The following is a 20,905-nucleotide window of genomic DNA, read 5'->3' as shown; positions in this document are numbered from 1 at the left end:
ATAAGCTCATGAAAAAAATGCTCACATCACTAGTCACTAGGGAAATAAAAATCAAACCCGCAATGAATACCAACCACTTCACGTCGATTAGGATGGCTACTATAAAAACAGCAAAACCATGGAAAATAATGAGTGCTGTCAGGGGTATGGAGAAACCTGAATGCTTATGCATTGCTGCAGGTAATGTTAAAATGCTGTACTCATTGTAGAAATCAGTTTGGCAGCTCCTCAAAAAGTTAAACATATGCCATATGGTCCAGTAATTCTGCATCTAGATACATACAAAATAATTGAAAGCAAGAGACTTAGATACTTGTATACAGATGTTCATAGTTCCATCGTTCACAATAGCCAAAAGGTGGAAACAATCCAAATGTCCATCAGCAGGTGAGTGGATAAATAAAAGGTGGTATATACAACAACGGAGTATTGTCCAGCATAAAGGAGAATACATTGTGGTACTTGCTATAACGTGGATGAACCTTGAAAATACAATGCCAAGTGAAGTAAGGACAGACACAAAAGGACCAATACTGTATGATTCTAGTTATGTGAGGTACCTAGACAACGGCAGCATCAGGAGATAGGAGAGGGAAAAAGACTATTCCAACGGGGTGTGGAGGGTGAAGGGTCACTATGCCTCCAGGGGAACTCTGACCAGGGGATCTGCAACTGTCCCCAAGGTCACGCAAAAAAAAGGGGGGGTGCTTTTCTTCCACCGGGAGAAGTGAACAAAGCCTCGAAGGAACTGGGTGTGGGGAAGTGGGAGGAGCGGGTAGAGGTGGCAACGATCACACAGCCCATCAGTGTTTTGCAGGGAGGTGAAATTTCTCCCGAAATTTCAGGAGTGGTGGATGAGAAGGGGTTGCAGACCCGCTCAGGCTGAGGGTGGGTCAAAGTTTAGGGGCCTGGTGGAAAGAGAGCTGCTTAACTAAAGTTTGGTCAAGTCAGGGGAGCCCGTATTTCGTCCAGATTGGTCAGTGAGTGCAATCTGTTCACCTTATCATTTACGAGGCAAAAACGAAGGCAATTTGGACGGTCTCTGTCTGACCTGTCATAGGTAAAAACAAGGGGGCACGCGTGAGTCATATCTGAGTTACACCGGGAAGGGTGGTTCCTTGCAGTAAATCCTTTCGGGAGCACAAAAGGGTGGGGGATTTCTTTAACGTCGCTTTCCAGAATCACAGGGCTCGGGTTAAGTTCTACGTTGTCACAATGCAGGGAAATCTCTCCGCGGACTCAATCAGAGGCTGCGGAGGTACAGAGGTAAGTAGACGCTGGGCTATTCTTTGAGCCCACGCCTCGCTCCTAGCATTTTCGGGGCCGGGTGAGGAGGCGGCCAGCGACACCGCGGATGGCAGGCAGTAGACTACCGCCATTATCGCGCGTCAGCTAAGGGCTGAGCAGGCGATTGCGGCGGCTGAGCCAACCGGCCCCGCCCCCCGCCGCGCGCGCTCCCGGGTCTGCGCGGAGCCTGCCCGGCGCGCGCTCGGCGCCCGGCGGCGGAGACCCGGAGAGGCGGGCTGGGTCCCAGCGACGCAGCCCGCGAGCCTCCGCGGGTCTGGGGGCGGCGGCGCTCCCAGTCTGAGGGGTTCCAGCCCGGCAGCGGCGGTGGCGCCCGCGGCCCCTGAGCGAACCGAGGACCAGGCCGCGAGGCGACAGCGCGGCGCGGCCCCCTCCAGCGGCCGCGCCTGGAGGTGAGTGCGCTGGGGCCGCGCCGCGTTCGGCGGGGTGAGGGGCTGGGACGTCCGCTCCCCGCCGGCCGCGGGCGGGCGTTTCCCAGGCGGGGCGCTGTCCCGGGTTACGGGGAAAGGGTGTCGTTGGGTCGTGTGGAGCCGCAGCGCTCGAGACGGTCTCGGTCTCGGTGAGCCCGGGGTCCGGGCGGTTTCGCTGGCGGCGGCGGCTGGGGCGAGACTCCTGGCCAGTTCAGGTGAGCCGCGTCTCCGGGCCTGCCTCCTGTGCTTGCTTCCTGCGTGGTGGCGACCTCCGAGCCGGCACCGCCGAGGGCTTCCGTTCGGGGTTTGGGGGTGGGGGGCTCGGAAACTTCGAGTTAGACGCACTTAAGATGCTCCCGTTTCCCAAGGCGTGCGCTGCAGAAGCACGGTGCAGAAGTACCAGGCACGTTTGTTTGGGGTGGCCGTTTCTCAGGTCGCTTCACCACCGAGTCGCCCCCGACAGTCTTTTTGCAGGTTTCGAGTTTGCTTTTTTCCATGTTTAATTTTGTGTGTGTGCGCCCTTTTACTCGCAGTGTGTCGTTAGCAGTAAGGAACGTTAGGGTGTTGTCCAGCCTGGCTTCTTCCGTACATCACTTGAGATAATGGAAAATAAAGATAGGAATCTGACAGTCTTTATTGATGTCCGTGTGGAACTGGAAAGTATGACATTGTATGAACGACGTGAAAATCGGCCTCCGTATTTCAAAGTCATGGCTCAGGTGTGTTTTGGGAGTGTTTTACGTGTTTTTAAATTACTGTTTAGTTTTTAAAGGGGAAGACTCCTTAAAAGTTGGTGTTACGTCTTGTGTGTAAATATGCCGGAAGGCGTTCTGATTTTTTTTTTTAATATTTTATTTATTTATTTGACAGACAGATCACAAATTGGCCGAGAGGCAGGCAGAGAGAGAGGCAGGCAGAGAGAGAGGAAAGGAAGCAGGCTCCCTGCTGGAGGACCCCAGCCGAAGGCAGAGGCTTCAATCCACTGAGCCACCCAGGTGCCCCAGGCGTATTGATTTTAAAGGCAGTTAAATTCAGTGAATATTGAGCATCTATTTATATCGCTGAGGTTAGTGCTAGGCGCTGATGGCGTCCAAAAACGAGAAGGAATGGTGTGCAGGATGGAGAGAGTGATCAATTAAGCAAGTAGTAACGATACGAGGCAGAATGCAGTATTAACAGAAACTCCTATTTGTTGGGTACTGACTCTTAGCCTTGCACTGTGGTGTACACACACATGCGTACTTCAGTTACTCAGTGCTTAATGTTAATTACTTAATTTATTCAAATTTTTTAAGTATCTACTGTTTGGTGAGCGACCATGATACCGTGGTGACCCCTGTAGATTTTTTTTTTTTTTTTTTTTTTTTTTTTTACACAAGTCTCATCATTTGACCCTTGAGCAGTGAGTGGGTGGGAGTGTTAGGGGTGCCAGCCCCCACACAGTTGGAAATCTGTGTATGAATTCTGATTCCCCCAAAACTTAACTACTTATAGCCTGGTATTGACTGAAAGCCTTAAAGCCAGTTAACACATATTTTGTATGTTACATGTATTATGCTGTGTGCTTAATAATAAAGTAAGCCAGAGGAAAGAAAATATTATGAAGAAAATCATCATAAGAGAAAATACATTTATAATATACTATATGTAGGACATTTATAATATGCTATACATATATATATATAGTACATTTATAAATGCACTATTTAGAAATATCTGTATTTGTAGAAGAAAATCTTCATATAAGTAGACTTGTTGCATTTCAAACCTGTATTGTTCAAGGCTCCACTGTAAATGCCAGTAAACCTAGACAGAAGCTTAAAAAGGAAGAATGTAGTATATTGTGAGAACAGGTAACAAGGGGATAACCAGCTTGGGAAATCAGTTAAAGTTTTCTTAGGAAAGTAATCTTCCAGCTAAGATGTTATGGGTAAATAGGAATTGGTGAAAGGTGGCTCCCCAAAGGAGGGAAGAAAGGTCCAGGTGAAGGAAATAGGTTCCCCAGAGGGAGGTTAGGGAAATTTAAGGAACTGAAAGGTCAAAGCAAGTGGAATTTAGTGTGGAATGCAAAAGGGGGCAAGAGAGATAATGCCAGGTCTTTTAAGTAGTGTTAAGAATTTGGGACTGGCTTTTTTTTCCTTTACCTTAAAGCTTTATAGTGAAATTTTCACACTACTCAAATGTGATGAGCTAACAGTACAGTGAACTTCTCTATAATATTAACCCAGAATATTTGGACCTTACTTGAAGAGCAGTGGATGGTCATTGAAAGGTTTCAAGCTGGGAAGTTTCTGTCAAATTTGTATTTTTTTTTAACATTTTATTTATTTATTTGACACAGAGGGAGCACAAGCAGGCAGAGGGGCAGAGGGAAAGGGAGAAGCAGGCTCCCCGCTGAGCAGGGAGCCCTCAAATTAGTGTCTTATTCAAAAAGGTCACATCTGGCTGGCCTAGTGGTAGAGTATGAGACTCTTGATCTCAAATCCCATGTTGGGGGTAGTTTATTTATTTGTTGATCTTTTTGAAAAGGGCATCCTGACTCCTGTGTAGAAACTCCCTTGAGGTGGGGACAAGAATGGAGTGAGGAAACCACCAAGAGATCATATTTGGGCCTAGAGTTGTGGCTGTGAAGAGAGAGCATATTCTAATGGTGCATAGTTGATCTCTCCTCACTCTGCTAATAATTTTATGTTTAGTCTTTCAGAGAAAATGTGGCAAGTTTTCTAAGGGAATTTGTGTTTGCCCTTGGTTTTGCAAGGTAGATAACACTTCAGAGTGGAGCCCTGGAATGAAAATGTCTTGGTGTCAAAGGATGGCTGCCTTAGAGACTTTGACAGACTCTGCTAAAGTGCCCCTTTCCCCTGTTACTCTTGTCACTTATCACTTTGGTCCTTAGGGGTATTTAACTTTCTCATTAACAGTTTTTCTAGGAGAAGACAAAAAAGTATTTTCAGTTACTCTGATGGCAACTAAGATAAGCTGAAACTTTCCAAATTTTTAAATTTATTATTTAACAGGAAACTAGAATTCTTTAAATATACAAAGTATCTTTTGAAGTGTTTGATTTTGATGCTACTGTGATTTGTTTGCTCTTGGAGGCTTGGTGGCTGGCACTCCATTCCATAAGTGAAAAGGACTCCACATGGAAATGTGATCCGTGGGTTCCTTTGTGCTGTGTTTAATGCCAGGAATGGCTTTATCCTTAAGGAGAAACTTCAGCTTCTACACAAAGATAGCATACTCCACGGTATATCTTTATAAACTTTATGTACTTTAATCTTAAAAAAAAAATTCAGTCTGTCATGTACGTTTACAAAAATAAGTACAATTGTTAATATGCAGATTTTTTCTGCTTGAATTCTAATGTATACATTCTTACTAGTCTGAATCTATTTTGACTGGATTTTTTTTCTGGTGGATATGTTCCAGAAAGCTCAGTCTAGTCTCTCTCCTGACTGATTTTATCACTGCAGTTGTTGGGAGTAAGTGGGATAATAATTGGGAAGGTGTTTGATAAACTGTGATACACAATAAAAATATAAGATGGTAGTGGTACTAATTGGAAGTAAACTGAAGCAAAATGAAGGAAATTCCACTCATCTGTCTCTTCTAATACCAAGTTTCATGCTGGTGACAGACATTTGTCAGATGGCTTTTTTTATTCTCTATAGTACAGTGCATGACTTAGGTTCATTTGTGTCACATGACTGTGATGACTGTAGTTGACTCAGCTGATACAAATAGATTTTACATGGTTTATTACATATTACTCATTTATGATAAGAAATGCCTAAAATAATGATGACTTTTTTTTTTTTTAAGATTTTATTTATTTATTTGACAGAGAGATCACAAGTAGGCAGAGAGGCAGGCAGAGTGAGGGGGAGAAGCAGGCTCCCTGCTGAACAGAGAGCCTGATACGGGGCTGGATCCTAGGACCCTGAGATTATGACCTGAGCTGAAGGCAGAGGCTTAACCCACTGATCCACCTGGGCACCTCTGATGACTCTTTAAATAATGACTTTATGTCCATCTTAGATTCAGTTTTTACTTCATAATTTTTTTTAAAGATTTTATTTATTTATTTGACAGAGATCACAAGTAGACGGAGAGGCAGGCAGATAGAGAGAGAGAGAGAGAGAGAGAGGGAAGCAGGCTCACCGCCGAGCAGAGAGCCCGATGCGGGACTCGATCCCAGGACCCCGAGATCATGACCGGAGCCGAAGGCAGTGGCTCAACCCACTGAGCCACCCAGGCGCCCTTACTTCATAATTCTATGCCATGTTTGCTAATTCAGTATATTTATTCAGTTTGTTTATTTATTTATTTATTTATTTTAAAGCTTTTACTTATTTATTTGACAGACAGAAATCACAAGTAGGCAGAGAGGCAGGCAGAGAGAGAGGAGGAAGCAGACTCCCCGCTGAGCAGAGAGCCCGATGTGGGGCTCGATCCCAGGACTCTGAGATCATGACCTGAGCCGAAGGCAGAGGCTTTAACCCACTGAGCCACCCAGGCGCCCCCAGTATATTTATTAATTCAGTATATTTTTCTTGTTAGTTTGTAAACTTCCTAGGCTACTGTATCTGTCCCATTAACCCTTCCTTCATTAATTCTAAACCAGTGCCTTGCACATAGTGGTTGGAGGTTCAGTAAATATATAAAAGTTTTAAAAGGTTTAATTAGTGAAATCAAAACTAAAAGATCGGGGCGCCTGGGTGGCTCAGTGGGTTAAAGCCTCTGCCTTCGGCTCAGGTCATGATCTCAGAGTCCTGGGATCGAGCCCCACATCCTGGGATCGAGCCCCACCACATCGGGCTCTCTGCTCAGCAGGGAGCCTGCTTTCTCGTCTCTCTCTGCCTGCCTCTCTGCCTACTTGTAATCTCTGTCTGTCAAATAAATAAATAAAATCTTAAAAAAAACCAACAAAAAAACTAAAAGATCAAAGTAAATCAGAGAAAGACAATTATCCTATGATCTCACTGGTAGGTGGAATTTAAGAAACAAAACAGGATCCTAAGGGAAGAGAGGAAAAAATAAAATAAGGTGAAATCAGAGGAGACAAACCATGAGAGACTTTTTTTTACTAAAGATTTTATTTTATTTTTTTATTTGACACAGAGAGGGTGAGTGAGTGGCAGGTAGAGGGAGAGGGAGAGGCAGATTCCCTGCCTAGCAGAGAGCCGGATGTGGGGTTCCATCCCAGGATCAAGATCAGGCCAGCCACCCAAGTGCCCCACCATAAGAGATTCTTAATTGGGGCGCCTGGGTGGCTCAGTGGGTTAAAGCCTCTGCCTTCGGCTCAGGTCATGATCTCAGGGTCCTGGGATCGAGCCCCACATCCTGGGATCGAGCCCCACCACATCGGGCTCGCTGCTCAGCAGGGAGCCTGCTTCCTCCTCTCTCTCTGCCTGCCTCTCTGCCTACTTGTGATCTCTGTCTGTCAAATAAATAAATAAAATCTTTAAAAAAAAAAAGAGAGACTCTTAATTATAGGAAACAAACTGAGGGTTGCTGGAGGGGAGATGGGTGGGGGGATGGGGTAACTGGGTGATGGACATTAAGGAGGGCGTGTGATGTAATGAGCACTGCGTATTATATAAGACTGATGAATCACTGAGCTCTATCTACCTCTGAGTCAGTAATCTGTTATATGTTAATTAATTGAATTTAAGTTAAAAAATAATAATAAAAAATAAACTTAACATGGTTTAAAGTAAGTGCTTCAAAAAACAAAAACAACCCCCCCGGGGTGCCTGGGTGGCTCAGTGGGTTAAGGCCTCTACCTTCGGCTTGGGTCATGATCCCAGGGTCCTGAGATTGAGCCCTATGTCGGGCTCTCTCCCTTCCTCTCTCTCTGCCTGCCTCTCTGCCTACTTGTGATCTCTGTCTGTCAAATAAATAAATAAAATCTTAAAAAAAAAAAAAAAGAAATACAGAATACTCAATAGAGTAGAGACATCCAGTTTGCCTTAGTTGTTGGATGCCATAGTCTTGGGTGCTGTGGCTTTAGTGACTCCTATCCTACCCTCTAGCTACAAGGCAAGAGTCTGGAATGCCATTGATGGTGCTGTCCCTCCTCACTTGGTATTCCACACTCACTCCTCAGCCCCTTTGCATTTCCTCTTTTTTCCTCGCCTTTCTGTTTCCTCTTGTCTTTAAGAGTTCTTCACAATTTTCTCATGAAAAGGTTGAGAAATAAATCTGCTATCAATTTATATTCAATCATAATTAAAGCTAGAGTTATCTAAAACAACTTTCAGTGATAGATATTTTCCAGAGCAGAGCCCAGTCTCCTTCATTAATTCTTAACAAAACAAAGGCTAAGTGGGGAATTAGTGCTCAACACAAATTCTTATGGGTTTTGGCCCAGCTCCATTAGCAGGCCCTAAGATCATTCAGACTGATTTTTTTATCTGGTGAAAGGCTGCTGCCACCAGATACTTAGTTACCAGATTAAATTCACCTCCAGATACTTTGGAGACTTTTTCTTTTTTTTTGAGAGAGAGCTTTACATGGTAGCAGTGGATTGCTTCTTGTGGCCATTTTCTCATTCTCATAGCTTTAGGACAGGTCTGGTGGGTATTATTTTGCAGATTTGTCTTCTATTCAAACATGCTTACATTTTTAAATAAAGGTACACTAACATGTTGTAGAAATACTCATATATTCTTCACACTGATCTTCCACATTTTTGGGAATTTAAAGGAACGACAAAGTAAGCTGTATATACAGAATTTACCCACCGTAGCTGTTATTTGTTAGGAAAAATTGAAAGAAACTAAATTCCCAGTAGTCATGGTATAGCTGCCTAATGGGATAATATGTATCCTTTAAAAATAGTTATGAAGCAATTTATATAGCCGAATGGAAAAAGAGAGCACAGATATGAAAAATAAAGGAAACAAAAATCATTAATATACTAGCAGTTCATTTGAATGTGTATGAAAAATGGAGAGGAAGAAGCAGAAGTTTAGGGGTAATAAAAGTATGGATTATTTTCTCTCTTTTCCCAAATTTTCCATATTAGTGTTTTGCCTTTATAACAAAATATTGTGAGAACTAAGCAAACAAATCAATGTTTAAAGTAGTCCAAGCCATCTGTCCACTGAGAGGTCCTGGAAACAACAACACAGTAGAAAAAACAAACATGCCAAACACCCAGATCTTGGTTTCTAAATACAGTAAAAAAAAAAAAGTGGGGGTGGCACCTGGGTGGCTCAGTCGGTTAAGCATCTGCCTTTAGCTCAGGTCAAGATCCCGGAGTCCTGAAATTGAGCCCTGTGTCAGGCTCCTCTTCCTTCTCCCTCTCCCTGTGGCTCCCCCCGCTTGTACTCTTTCTCTGTGTCAAATAAATAAATCTTTAAAAAAAAAGAAAAAAGTAACCTTAGGCTCCTTAGAGATAAGTCTGTTTCCAGGACTGGGGCAGAGAAAGAACAAATGATCCTGGAGCATATTCTTGCTCCAGAAATTAAGAAGATGCTTACAGGATGATAAATACGTATCAGAAGGACATCACGCTGAAGGGATTCCCACTGGACAAATCTGAGAAATGGAACATCAAAATAAATGGTGATATTAGTGAGTTATAACTCATTGACTAGGGGTGCCTGGGTGGCTCAGTGGGTTAAAGCCTCTGCCTTCACTCAGGTCATGATCCCAGGTCCTGGGATCGAGTCCCTCATCGGACTCTCTGCTCGGCAAGGAGCCTGCTTCTACCTCTCTCTCTGCCTGCCTCTCTGCCTACTTGTGATCTCTATCTGTCAAATAAATAAATAAAATCTTTAAAAAAAAACCAAAACTCATTGACTAAAAAACCCATGAGTCCATACTCTTGGATCTAAAAAAAAAGGTAATAAATAATGAAAAGATGGACTATTAAGTAAACTTAACAGTCATGTGGAATCCCTGTAACTAAGATAATTTCCAAATATATCTAAAAATAAATTTTTGAAATTAAAGTTGAGGGGCTGTCTGGGTGGCTTAGTTGGTTAAGCACCTGCCTTACGCTCAGGTCATGCATGATTCCAGGATGCTGGGATTGAGCCCCACATTGGGCACATTGGGATCCCTGCTCAGCCCACTTCTCCTTCTCCCCACTGCTCATTCTCTCATGCTCTCTCTCAAATAAATAAATAAAATCTTCTAAAACAATTTATATTGTGGGGGGGGCCTGGGTGGCTCAGTGGGTTAAGCCTCTGCCTTCGGCTCAGGTCATGGTCTCGGGGTCCTGGGATTGAGCCCTGCATTGGGCTCTCTGCTCGGCGGGGAGCCTGCTTCCCCGTCTCTCTCTGCCTGCCTCTCTACCTACTTGTGATCTCTCTCTGTCAAATAAATAAATAAAATCTTTAAAAAAAAATTTATATTAAGGGTCACCACGGAATGGGAAAATAGGCAGTTGCAAGCTCATGTTCCCCCAGAAACATGAAAAACATGCATTAACTGTTAGGACCAACTTAGAACTTTGGAAAGTAGTTCTGGGTGTAGAGCAGCCAAGCAAATGCTGAATCAAGAAAAACGCAACTTAAGAACAACATGCAGTGGGGGTTCCTGGGTGGCTCAGTGGGTTAAGCCTCTGCCTTCGGCTCAGGTCATGATCCCAGAGTCCCAGGATCAAGTCCTGCATCGGGCTCCCAGCTCCACAGGGAGTCTGCTTCTCCCTCTGATGCTTCTCCCCTCTCATGCTCTCTCTCACTCTCTCTCTCTCTCTCAAATAAATAAATAAAATCTTAAAAAAAAAAAAGAACAGGCAAAACACATAAAAAATGGTCAAAGGACTTGAATAGATTTTCTCCAAAGAAGATAGACAGATGGCCAATAAGTACATGTAAAAAAGATGCTCAACATCTAGTCACAATGAGATGCACTTTATTAGGATGGGTATTATTTAATAAAATAATTAATAAATAAAAAAAATAATTATTTAATAAAATAATGGCTCAGTGGGTTAAAGCCTCTGCCTTCAGCTCAGGTCGTGATCCCAGGATCCTGGGATAGAGCCCTGCATCGGGCTCTCTGCTCAGCAGGGAGCCTGATCTCCCCCCCCACCCCGACCTGCCTCTCTGCCTACTTGTGTTCTCTGTCAAATAAATAAATAAATAAAAATCTTTTAAAGAACCCAAAAAACCACACATACAAAGAAACCAAAATAATATTAGCAAGGATGTGAAGAAATTAGAATCCTGGTACATTGTTGGTGGGAATACAGAATTATTCACAGTAGCCAGAGGTGTAAATAATCGAAATGTCCACGAACAGATGAATGTGTAGGGGTGCCTGGGTGGCTCAGTGGGTTAAATGTCTGCCTTCCTTTCAGGTCATAATCCCAGGGTCATGGGATCTAGCCCCACCTCTGGTCCCCAGCTCAGAGGGAGTCTGCTTCTCCTTCTCCCTGCCCCTGCCCCTTGCTCCTGCGTGTGCGCACAGCGCTAATAAATAAAATCTTGAAAAAAAGCCAGATGAATGTGTAAACAAAATGTATATACATACAGTGGAATATTAGCCAAAAAAGGAATGAATTTATGTTAAGTGAAATAAGCCAGACACAAAAGGACAAATGTACAATTCTGTTTATGTGAAATACAAGGCAAATTCATGAAGGCAGAAGGTAGAATATGGGTTACCAGGCCTGGGAAGAGAGAAGAATAGAGAATTATTCTTTAATGGGTACAGAGTTTCTTTTTGGTAAGTTGAAAGAGTCTTGGAAATGGATAGTGGTAATGATTGTACAACATTTGTGGATGTAATTCATACCACTGAATTGTATACTGTACATCTTGTCAGTTTGCTTGAATTGTAAGAATGAGAATAAAAATGTTTCATTCACTTTTGTGAATGAAATTTTTATCGTAATTCTTAAGAGTTCTAAAAGGAAAAAAAAATTTCTTGTTGGAAAATTATTAGACTCCCAAAATATATTTTTCATTTTTGTTTTACTCTGTCGATGGAAATGACAGCTTTGAGTTTGGTCACATAAGTTCTTAAGACCCTTTCATACTCCTTTGGGGATACCTAATAGTTTATGTTAAAGATTATTAATGCATATATAAGAATGAACTTACCTTAAGTACTCAATTGAGGACTTTAGCTTTTGTTTGTTTTTACTTTTGCAGTAAGGCAAGAGAATGAAAGAAGTAGATAATCTCGAAAGTATAAAAGAAGAATGGTAAGTTAATTCAAGCTTTGAATTTCTTTGTTATTAATGCATTTCTTAGCATCTGTTTTTGCATTTCACTGACAAATGTAGTAAGTTTTCTTTTTTTTTTTTTTAAAGATTTTATTTATTTACTTGACAGAGATCACAAGTAGGCAAAGAGGCAGGCAGAGAGAGAGGAGGAAGCAGGCTCCCCACTGAGCAGAGAGCCCGATTGGTGGGGGGGGCTCAATCCCAGGACTCTGGGATCATGACCTAAGCCAAAGGCTTAGGCTTTAACCCACTAAGCCACCCAGGCGCCCCTGTAGTAAGTTTTCATTATGATTCTCTTTCAGTTAAATAGCTAATGGTAATCTTTTTTTTTTGGTAATACAATTTTTTTAAAAAAAGATTTTATTTATTTATTTGACAGACAGAGCGATCACAAGTAGGCAGAGAGACAGGCAGAGGGGGAGGGGGAAGCAGGCTTCCAGCTGAGCAGAGAGCCTGATGCTGGGCTCGATCCCAGGACTCTCTGAGCATGACCTGAGCCGAAGGCAGAGGCTTAACCCACTGAGCCACCCAGGAGCCCCGGTAGTATAATTTTTAAAAAAGGTTTTATTTATTTACTTGACAGACAGAAAGAGAGAGAAGGAACACAAGTAGGGGGAGTGGGGGAGCGGGAGAGGAAGTAGGCTTCCCGCGGAGCAGCGAGCCTGATGTGGGGCTGGATTCCAGAACCCTGGGATCATACCTTGAGCAGAATGCAGATGTTTAACGAGAGCCACCCAGGCATCCTTAAAATAATTTTTTTTTTTAATCAAAGCTGCATTGTAAATGTTTTTGTTACTGAAACAGTTAAATTTCTCTCTGTTCGCATATTCTGTTGTTTCAGTGAGAAATTCAAGTAGCTCTTTACTTTGTTAGTCTCTTATGTTGTACTGCCTTGGAGTTGTAGTGGAAATACAAAGGCTCTGGAGTCAGATAAACCTAAGCTTTGTCGGCACCTGGGTGGCCAGTTGGTTAAGTGGCTGCCTTTGGCTCAGGTAATGATCCCAGGGTCCTGGGATTATAGTTTATGTTATGCCTATTTTAAGGCATAGGGAGCCTTGGGCTCCCTACTCGGTGGAGAGCCTGCTTCTCCCTCCTCCTCTGCCTGCTGTTCTGCCGCTCTGCCTACTTGTACTCTGTCTGTCAAATAAATAAAATCTTAAAAAAAAAAAAAAGAATTCTTCTAAAAAAGAAAAAGAAAAATCCCAAGTTTGAATCCCATTGCTGTCTTTACTACCCTCTTTAGAGCCACTTAGGTAGTAGCTCCTTTGAGCTTCTGTATCGTATCTACAGAACAGAGGGGAGGGGGTGCATCTGTGTTTGTCCCTCAAAGGTTTTTATGAGAATTAGATAGCTGGCATAAAGCACTCAGAACAGTATTAGCACAGGGGCCTGGGTGGTTCTGTTAGTGGAGTGTGCGACTCTAGATCTCAGGCTGGTGACAGATTTATTTATTTGAGAGAGAGAGAGAGAGAGAGAGAGTGCATGGGATGGGGGGGTTCAGAGCAGGGAAAAGAGACTCTCAAGCCAACTCTCTGATGAGCGCAGAGCAGCACGTGGGGCTCAATCTCGTGAGGTTTCCATCATGACCTGAGCTGAAATCAAGAGTTGGACCTGGCTTGGATCATGTCCTGAGCCAAAATCAGCAGTTGGATGCTTAAACAACTGAGCCACTCAGGGGCCTCTAAAATAAAGTCTTTTTTTTTTTTTTTTTTAATTTAAAGATTTTTATTTATTTATTTGACAGAGAGAGAGATCACAAGCAGGCAGAGTCAGGCAGAGAGAGAGGAAGGGAAGCAGGCTCCCCGCTGAACAGAGAGCCCCATGTGGGGCTGAATCCCAGGACCCTGGGATCATGACCTGAGCTGAAGGCAGAGGCTTTAATCCACTGAGCCACCCAGGCGCCCCTAAAATAAAATCTTTTAAAAAATAGTAATAATAGCACGTAGTAGAGACACAGTAAATGGTAGGTGCAAAGTCTGTGGTTCTTATCAATGTAGAATATTTTATATTCACTTATCTGAGGAGAAATGTTTATTTTTGTATTATGCTGTTTGTTTTAAATACTTGAGGTAAATGTCCATTTAAGGAGACAGATAGCTATTTCATACTTAAAGTAGTGAATGCTTCTGTACTAAACAAATATTGTTTTTTATTACGTATTATTTTACATAAATATTTGATACTAATTATATAATTGTGAGATTGTGTCTGAGGACCTTTAAGACCACCCCCAGGCTTGATTTGCTGAGAGGATGCAAAGGACTCAGCATATAGTCATCCTAATGACTTTGATTTATTATATTATTATAAGAAGATAACAAAGAGGGAAATTGGGTGGCTCAGTTGTTAAGCGTCTGCCTTTGGCTTAGGTCAGGACCCCAGGGTCCAGGGATCAAGTCTCACATTGGGCTCCCTGCGGGGCGGGAAGCCTGCTTCTCCCTCTCCTACTTCCCTGCTTGTGTTCCCTCTCTTGCTGTATCTCTCTCTCTCTCTCTGTCAAATAAATAAATAAATAATATATATTTTTAAAAAGATACAAATAAAAATCAGCAAAGGGGAAAAGCACATGGGGTGAACTTCAGAAGAAGCCAGGCACAAACTTTAAAGAGTCCTTGCCCGGTAGTATCACCCAGGATGCACTTAATTCTCCCAGTAGTAAGTTATGAGACCACATGTAAATTGTTGTTTATTACCTAAGGAAGTTAATTATAAATCAGTCTACGGTTTTTATTGGGTGTTATAGTATGTATCAGTACTATGAATGTAATTAGATAGTAAGGTATCCGTACAAAAATATTAGGAATAGATTTTATAACTTTCTTTGTAATAAAAAAATAGATATTGTTAGAAATACTGGTCCGGGGTGCCTGGGTGGCTCAGTGGGTTAAAGCCTCTGCCTTCAGCTCAGGTCATGATCTTAGGGTCCTGGGATCAAGCCCCGTATTGGGCTCTCTGCTCAGCAGGGAGCCTGCTTCCTCCTCTCTCTCTGCCTGCCTCTCTGCCTATCTCTCTTTGTCAAATACATAAAATCTTTAAATAAAATAAAATAAAATAATTTGCCAAAAATGACATAATTTATTAAAAAAAAAAAAAAGAAAGAAATACTGGTCCAGTAAAAAAATGAAAAGACTTTTCCTGAGTATATCAGTAGTTCAAAGACTGTAAGTGGTGAAGACCCATGTCTACCGTATGTGCTCCCAAACAGAAGCATATCCTTCACCCGTTTGGACAACAGCCAATAACCTTATTTATTCAGAACGCAGTAGTGAGTGACAAAGTCAGCAGAAGAGGGTATTCTGTAGCCAAAATAGATGTTTCAAAGTCTTTTTCTTGAACTTGTGTACTTTTTATTATCAGAGAAACTCCTGAAACTTCAAGACTATATACTGAGCCATAACAACTTTGTTATCTGGTTTTCAGATTATAAGAGAGGAGTATTGATAATTGTATCATAAAAGGATAGTGACAAGTAAGGGAAAGGATGATGGAGTAGAAAGCATAGATGAAATAATAAAGTTGTCTGAATATTTTTAGTGTTAAGGAAAGTCTTCATAAATTCGTATGGCCATGGGATTTTGCTGCATTCTGTCTTAATATAGTAGAATACAAAGGGATTCCCCGTATTATAAATAATAAAGAATTAAATATGGTGTATTTTCCCATTTTTCTGTCAGGAATGTCTTTCTTTTTTTTTTTTTTAAACATTTTATATTTTTTAAACATTTATATATTTGACAGAGAGAGAGACAGTGAGAGCAGGAACCCAAGCAGGGGGAGTGGGAGAGGGAAAGCATGTTTCCTGCCGAGCAGGGAGACCCATGAGGGGCTCATGACCTGAGCCGAAGGTAGACCCTTAGCGACTGAGCCACCCAGGTGCCTTTTAAGTTTTTATTAAATAAATGCTCTTTTTAATTTTTATTTTGTTTTATTTTAGTGCGTGGGGGAAGGGGGGCAGAGGGCGGGAGTGTGAAAATCTTAAGCAGGCTCCATACCCAGCGTGGATGCAGGGCTTGATCTCACAACCCTGAGATTATGACTTGAGCTGAAATCAAGAGTTGGATGCTTAGGGGCACCTGGGTGGGTCAGTCAGTTAAGCAGCTGCCTTTGGCTCAGGTCATGATCCCAGGGTCCTGGGATTGAGCACTGCATGGGCTCCCAGCTCAGTGGGAAGTCTGCTTCTCCCTCTCCCACTCTTCATGCTTGTGTTCCCTCTCTCACCATGTCTTTCTGTCAAATAAATAAAATCTTAAAGAAAAAGACTTGGGTGCTTAACTGACTAAGTCACCTAGGAGCCCCTCTTTTCATGCTCTTTTTAAAAATTATTAATAATAAACTTTATTTTTAAGAGTAGTTTTAGGTTTAAAGAAAAATTGAGCAGAAAATACACTTCCCATATTCCCATCCTCCCCTTCCCCAGTGCACATAGTTTCCTATATTATTAACATCTTGTATTATGTAGTATATTTGTTATAATTTGGAACCAATATTGATACATTATCATTAATTGTAGTTTACATTTCGGCCCATTTTTGTATTGTAATGTTCTTTGGGGTTTGACAAATGTTGCTGATGCATATGGGGTTGTGCTTTTATTTATTTATTTATTTATTTATTTATTTATTTATTTATTTATTATGATGGTGATAATTATTTTAGTAATCTCTGTATCCAATATGGGGCTTGAACTCACAACCCTGAAATGAAGAGTTGCATACTTTTCCATCTGAGCCAGCCAGGTGTTGTGCTTTTAATTCCAGGTAGTAGTTATTGTTGGTTTATAGGAAAGCACTTGGCTTTTATATATTAATTTTCTACAGCTTTGCTAAAATTGCTTCTTAGTTCCAGGAGTTTGTTGTTGTTGTTTGGGATTTTCTGTGTACACAATCATGTCATCTACCGTTTTTTTTCTTCCTTCCCAGTCTGTGTACTTTTTATTTCCTTTACTTGTTTTACTGACTTAGCTGAGATTTCCAATATGGATTGAAGAGGAGTAGTGAGTAGAGGCATCTTTGTCTGATTCCTGATCTTTGAGGGAGGGCATCTAGTTTCTTGTCGTAAAGTGTGATGTTAGCTGTGGGTTTTCTGTAGATGCTCTTTATCAAGAGAGTTCTTCTCTGTTCCTAGTTTGCTGAGGGTTTTTAATCAAGAATGAGTGTTGAACAACATCAGACCTAGCCATATTTAGCCTACCTATGCTTAGGATAAGAATATTTCTTAAAACTTGGTTCTTGTTGCAATATTTTGTACTATGTTTAATTCTCACTCTGTTCTGAGATAGAAGTTAGAACCAAGCTTTAATTCTAAATGAAAAAGAAAATGGTTTTTAAGATGTGCCTTTGAACTGCAATTTAGAATTTCCAAGCTAATTCAGAAAATACTAGCTTTTTCCATAAAGGACTCTTTTTTTTTTTTTTAAGTAAAGATTTTTATTTATTTGACAGAAATGACAAGTAGGCAGAGAGGCAGGCAAAGAGAGAGGAGGAAGCAGGCTCCCTGGTGAGCAGAGAGCCCGATGCAGGACTCGATCCCAGGATCCTGGGATCATGACCCGAGCCAAAGGTAGAGGCTTTAACCCACTGAGCCACCCAGGTGCCCTCCATAAAGAACTCTTAACTCTAGGAACAAACTGAGGGCTGCTGGAGGGGAGGTGGGTGGAGGGATGGGGTGATTGGGCGATGGGCATATTAAGGAGGGCACGTGATGTGATGAGCACTGAGTGTTACATACAACTGATGAATCAGTGACCTCCACCTCTGAAACTAATAATATATTATATATTAATTAATTGAATTTTAAAAAAAAATTTAAAAAAGAATGCGTGTTGGATGTTGTCAGATGCTTTTTATCTGTTGATATGATCATGATTTGCTGTAGCATATTGATGTGATGGATTATATTAATTGATTTTCTCATTTTGGATCAGCCTTGCATACCTGTAATAAATCCTGCTTGGTTGCAGTAAGGATTTTTGCATCTGTGTTCATGAGAGATACTGGTGAGGGAGCAGAAGCCAAGCTGAGGGTAAAGCACAAGCCGACACCTCACAATCCCCCCAACTCCCAGGTGGGATAATGTGTACACTCCTCAGACACTCTTAAACTAAGGGAGGGAAAAAGCAAATGGTTAATAGAGACCACAGTCCATGAGTCTTCATCAGTTTACAAACGTCTTAGTAACTTACAAGAAAAAAAGGTTCTTACCAAAAGAACCAAAAGTTCTTACCTAACATCCAGAAGCAAACTCAGTTATTTTAATGTTAATTGCTTTATTAGAGGGAAAAACCACCTTAACTTAACCAAGGCAAGGCCGTAGGTATCTTGTAGGTTCTTTTTAGCATATGAAAGTTCTTTTGAAAACTTCCCTTTTTCCTTATCTCCCCTGGGCACCCCTCATAACCTCTGAGCAGCAGCTCTTTTCTGCCTGTGGGTCCTGTCCCCATCCTTTAATAAAATCACCATTTCTGCACCAAAGGTGTCTCAAAAATTCTTTCCCGGCTGTTGGCTCCAGACCTCACCTACATTCAAAAACTATATCAATATTGTTTTTTTCCTTTTTTGAAATGTCTTTGTCTGGTTTTAACTTTATTTTTATTTTTTTAAAGATTTATTAATTTTAGAAATAGGGGGAGACAGAGTGTGTGCACATATGAGCAAGGGAAGGCGGGTGAAGGAGCAAAGGGATGAGAATCTCAGACTCTACTGAGCAGAGAGCCTCATGAGATCATTACCTGAGCAAAACAAAGAATTGGAGTTAAGAGTTCTTCTGCTTTTATTTTCTTGAAGACGTTGTAGATGAATTGGTATCATTTCTTCCTTAAATGTTTGATAGAATTTACTAGTGAAATCTTTTTATGTTTTTAAGATTTTATTTTATTTATTTATTTGAGGGAGAGAGTGCATGTGGGAGCTGGTGGGGGACTGAGCTAAGAGGCAGAGGGAGAGGGAGATGCTCTCCTCAGCAGGGAGCCCCACACCAAGACCCTAGAGTCATGACCAGAGCAGATGGTCCGGTCAGTGAAGCTTAACTATCTGAGCCACCCACTAGTGAAATCTTTTCTGCCTAGTGGTTTCTGTTTTGGAAGATTGTGAATTATTGACTCAGTTTTCTTAATAGATACGAGCCTTTGTATATGTTCCTAAAATTTTGGTGGATTGTCCCTTTCAAGGAATTGGCCTATCGAAGTTACCAAATTTGTGGGCATAGAGCTGTTTATAATGCATCTCTACACCCTGTACTCTGAACCTCTTAAAAACCTAGATTATTGGGATGCCTGGGTGGCTCAGTTGGTTAAGTGGCTGCCTTCCGCTCAGGTCATGATCCCAGCGTCCTGGAATCGAGTCCCACATCCGGCTCCTTGCTCAGCAGGGAGCCTGCTTCTCCCTCTGCCTCTGCCTGCCATTCTGTCTGCATGTGCTCATTCGCGCTCTCTGTCTCTCTCTCTCTGACAAATAAATAAAATCTTAAAAAAAAACAAAAACAAAAACCTAGACTATTTCTTGCTCATCTTTGTATCTCATCACCACCTACCATAAAGTACTCAATAAATGTTTGAATGACTTGAATTAACAAAATGAGGCTTAATAGAATTTGCATATCAAATAGGTAAGATAAAGGACTAAAGCTACTTTAGATGCTCAGCTTTATTGCCTTTTTTTAGTAATTGTGTATAAACTGCTGTCTTATAGCTGGGACACAGGGGTGCAAGAGCACCTGGTTCTGAGGGTCCCAAACATACCAGGTTCAGGCACTGGACACTGACAAAATCCAAAGGCAGTGAAACAGGAAAGGAATTTATTTCAGTGAGGCAAGTGCCAGAAAAGACAGCAGACCAGCGTTTCATACTGTCTCCAGAGTGCCAAAAATGCTACCAGGTTTAAGGTAACTATGGGACAAAAGTGGATGGGTGTGTGCAGGTAGGCTGTGAAGGTCAAATTGATCATTGTCTTGGAGTCAGTCAGTCATGGGCTGGGTCTTTGCTGGTTCAGGGCAGTCCTTATTGCTTGAGGGGTAGTTTCAGTTCCCACAAGGGGATGCTTTGCCCTTAGGGTCTTTCACTTGAGCCAAGAAACAATCTTGAAAGAACCCAACTAGAAAGTGAGGTCAAGATGGAGGCAGCCAGGGTTGCCTGGGTGGCTCAGTTCGTTAAATGTCTGACTTCAGCTGAGGTTATGATCTTGGGGTCCTGGGATCAAGCCCTGCATTGGGCTCCTTGTTCAGCGGGAGTCTGCTTGTCCCTCTGCCCCTGCCCTCCTCTCTCTCTCTCTCTCTATGTCTCTGTCTCTTTCTCTCAAATAAATAAAATCTTAAAAAAAAAAGAAAAGATGGAGGCAGCCAAAGTCCACTTTTTCTGGCAAATACCGGAGAGCATGCAGGGGTCCTAATAATATACATATCTAATACTGTGCTCCAGCATGTGTACTGATACGTACTGTATATCAGGTATTGCTTTTGTATGTGTTTGCTATAATATACGCAGCAACCATGTAAGATACGTGCTAGTATCTGCATTTTGCAGATGAAAACATCCAAATCACGTAGAGGCTTCTAGGTTTCTCGCCCAGAGTCAGTGTGACTCAGTACCTAAATACAGACACCAAAGCCTGAACTCTCATTAGACAATATCCTCTACTGCTACATAGCTACACTGATTAAAGAGGGGAAGATCATTAGTATTGTGAGAAATCATCTTAGGATGTGATTATTTTTATGTAAAAAGTGTGTCATTGCTTTCAGAAAGGCATAATTAATACTTTGTGATAATATGAAGTGTCTTAAGAATGTATATAGAGAGATTACCTAGAAGAGTAAAAAGAGTATACCTAAATTAAAATATTGCTCTGAGTGTTAGCATTTTAATAATAACATAGAGATGACTATTTTGTCTGGCTCAGTGATTAAGAGCACAGGCACTGGTAGCCTAGGTTCAGTTTCCAACTCTGCCTCAGAGTAGCTTTGTGATCTTGAGCAAATTGCTTGCGGGGGGGGGGGGGGGGGGGGGGGGGGG

At 41.9% G+C, this 20,905-nt stretch overlaps 1 protein-coding gene across 4 annotated transcripts in view; it reads left to right on the top strand.

Moving 5' to 3' along the window:
- Positions 1–700: 700 nt before the first annotated feature.
- LOC111154172 (UBX domain protein 2A) overlaps positions 701–20,905 on the top strand; it is a 52,764-nt gene continuing 32,559 nt past the window's right edge. For 2 of the 4 annotated variants that reach the window (XM_022513605.1, XM_022513601.1), the window contains exons 1-2: positions 1,900–2,434; positions 11,828–11,880. In XM_022513605.1, the coding sequence (XP_022369313.1) occupies positions 11,840–11,880 (41 nt within the window). In that variant the 5' untranslated portion in view covers positions 1,900–2,434; positions 11,828–11,839. Of the gene's footprint in view, positions 1,267–1,554; positions 1,698–1,899; positions 2,435–11,827; positions 11,881–20,905 lie in introns of those variants that run through there. The other 2 variants (XM_022513602.1, XM_022513603.1) reach the window with 2 other exon arrangements.

The sequence above is a fragment of the Enhydra lutris genome, unplaced genomic scaffold (genome assembly GCF_002288905.1).
Source record: "Enhydra lutris kenyoni isolate GAN:26980312 unplaced genomic scaffold, ASM228890v2 scaffoldscaffold35, whole genome shotgun sequence".
Taxonomy (NCBI): Eukaryota; Metazoa; Chordata; class Mammalia; order Carnivora; family Mustelidae; genus Enhydra; species Enhydra lutris.
The sequence above is the reverse complement of the archived record's forward strand: the minus strand, read 5'-3'. Positions and strand labels throughout refer to the sequence as shown.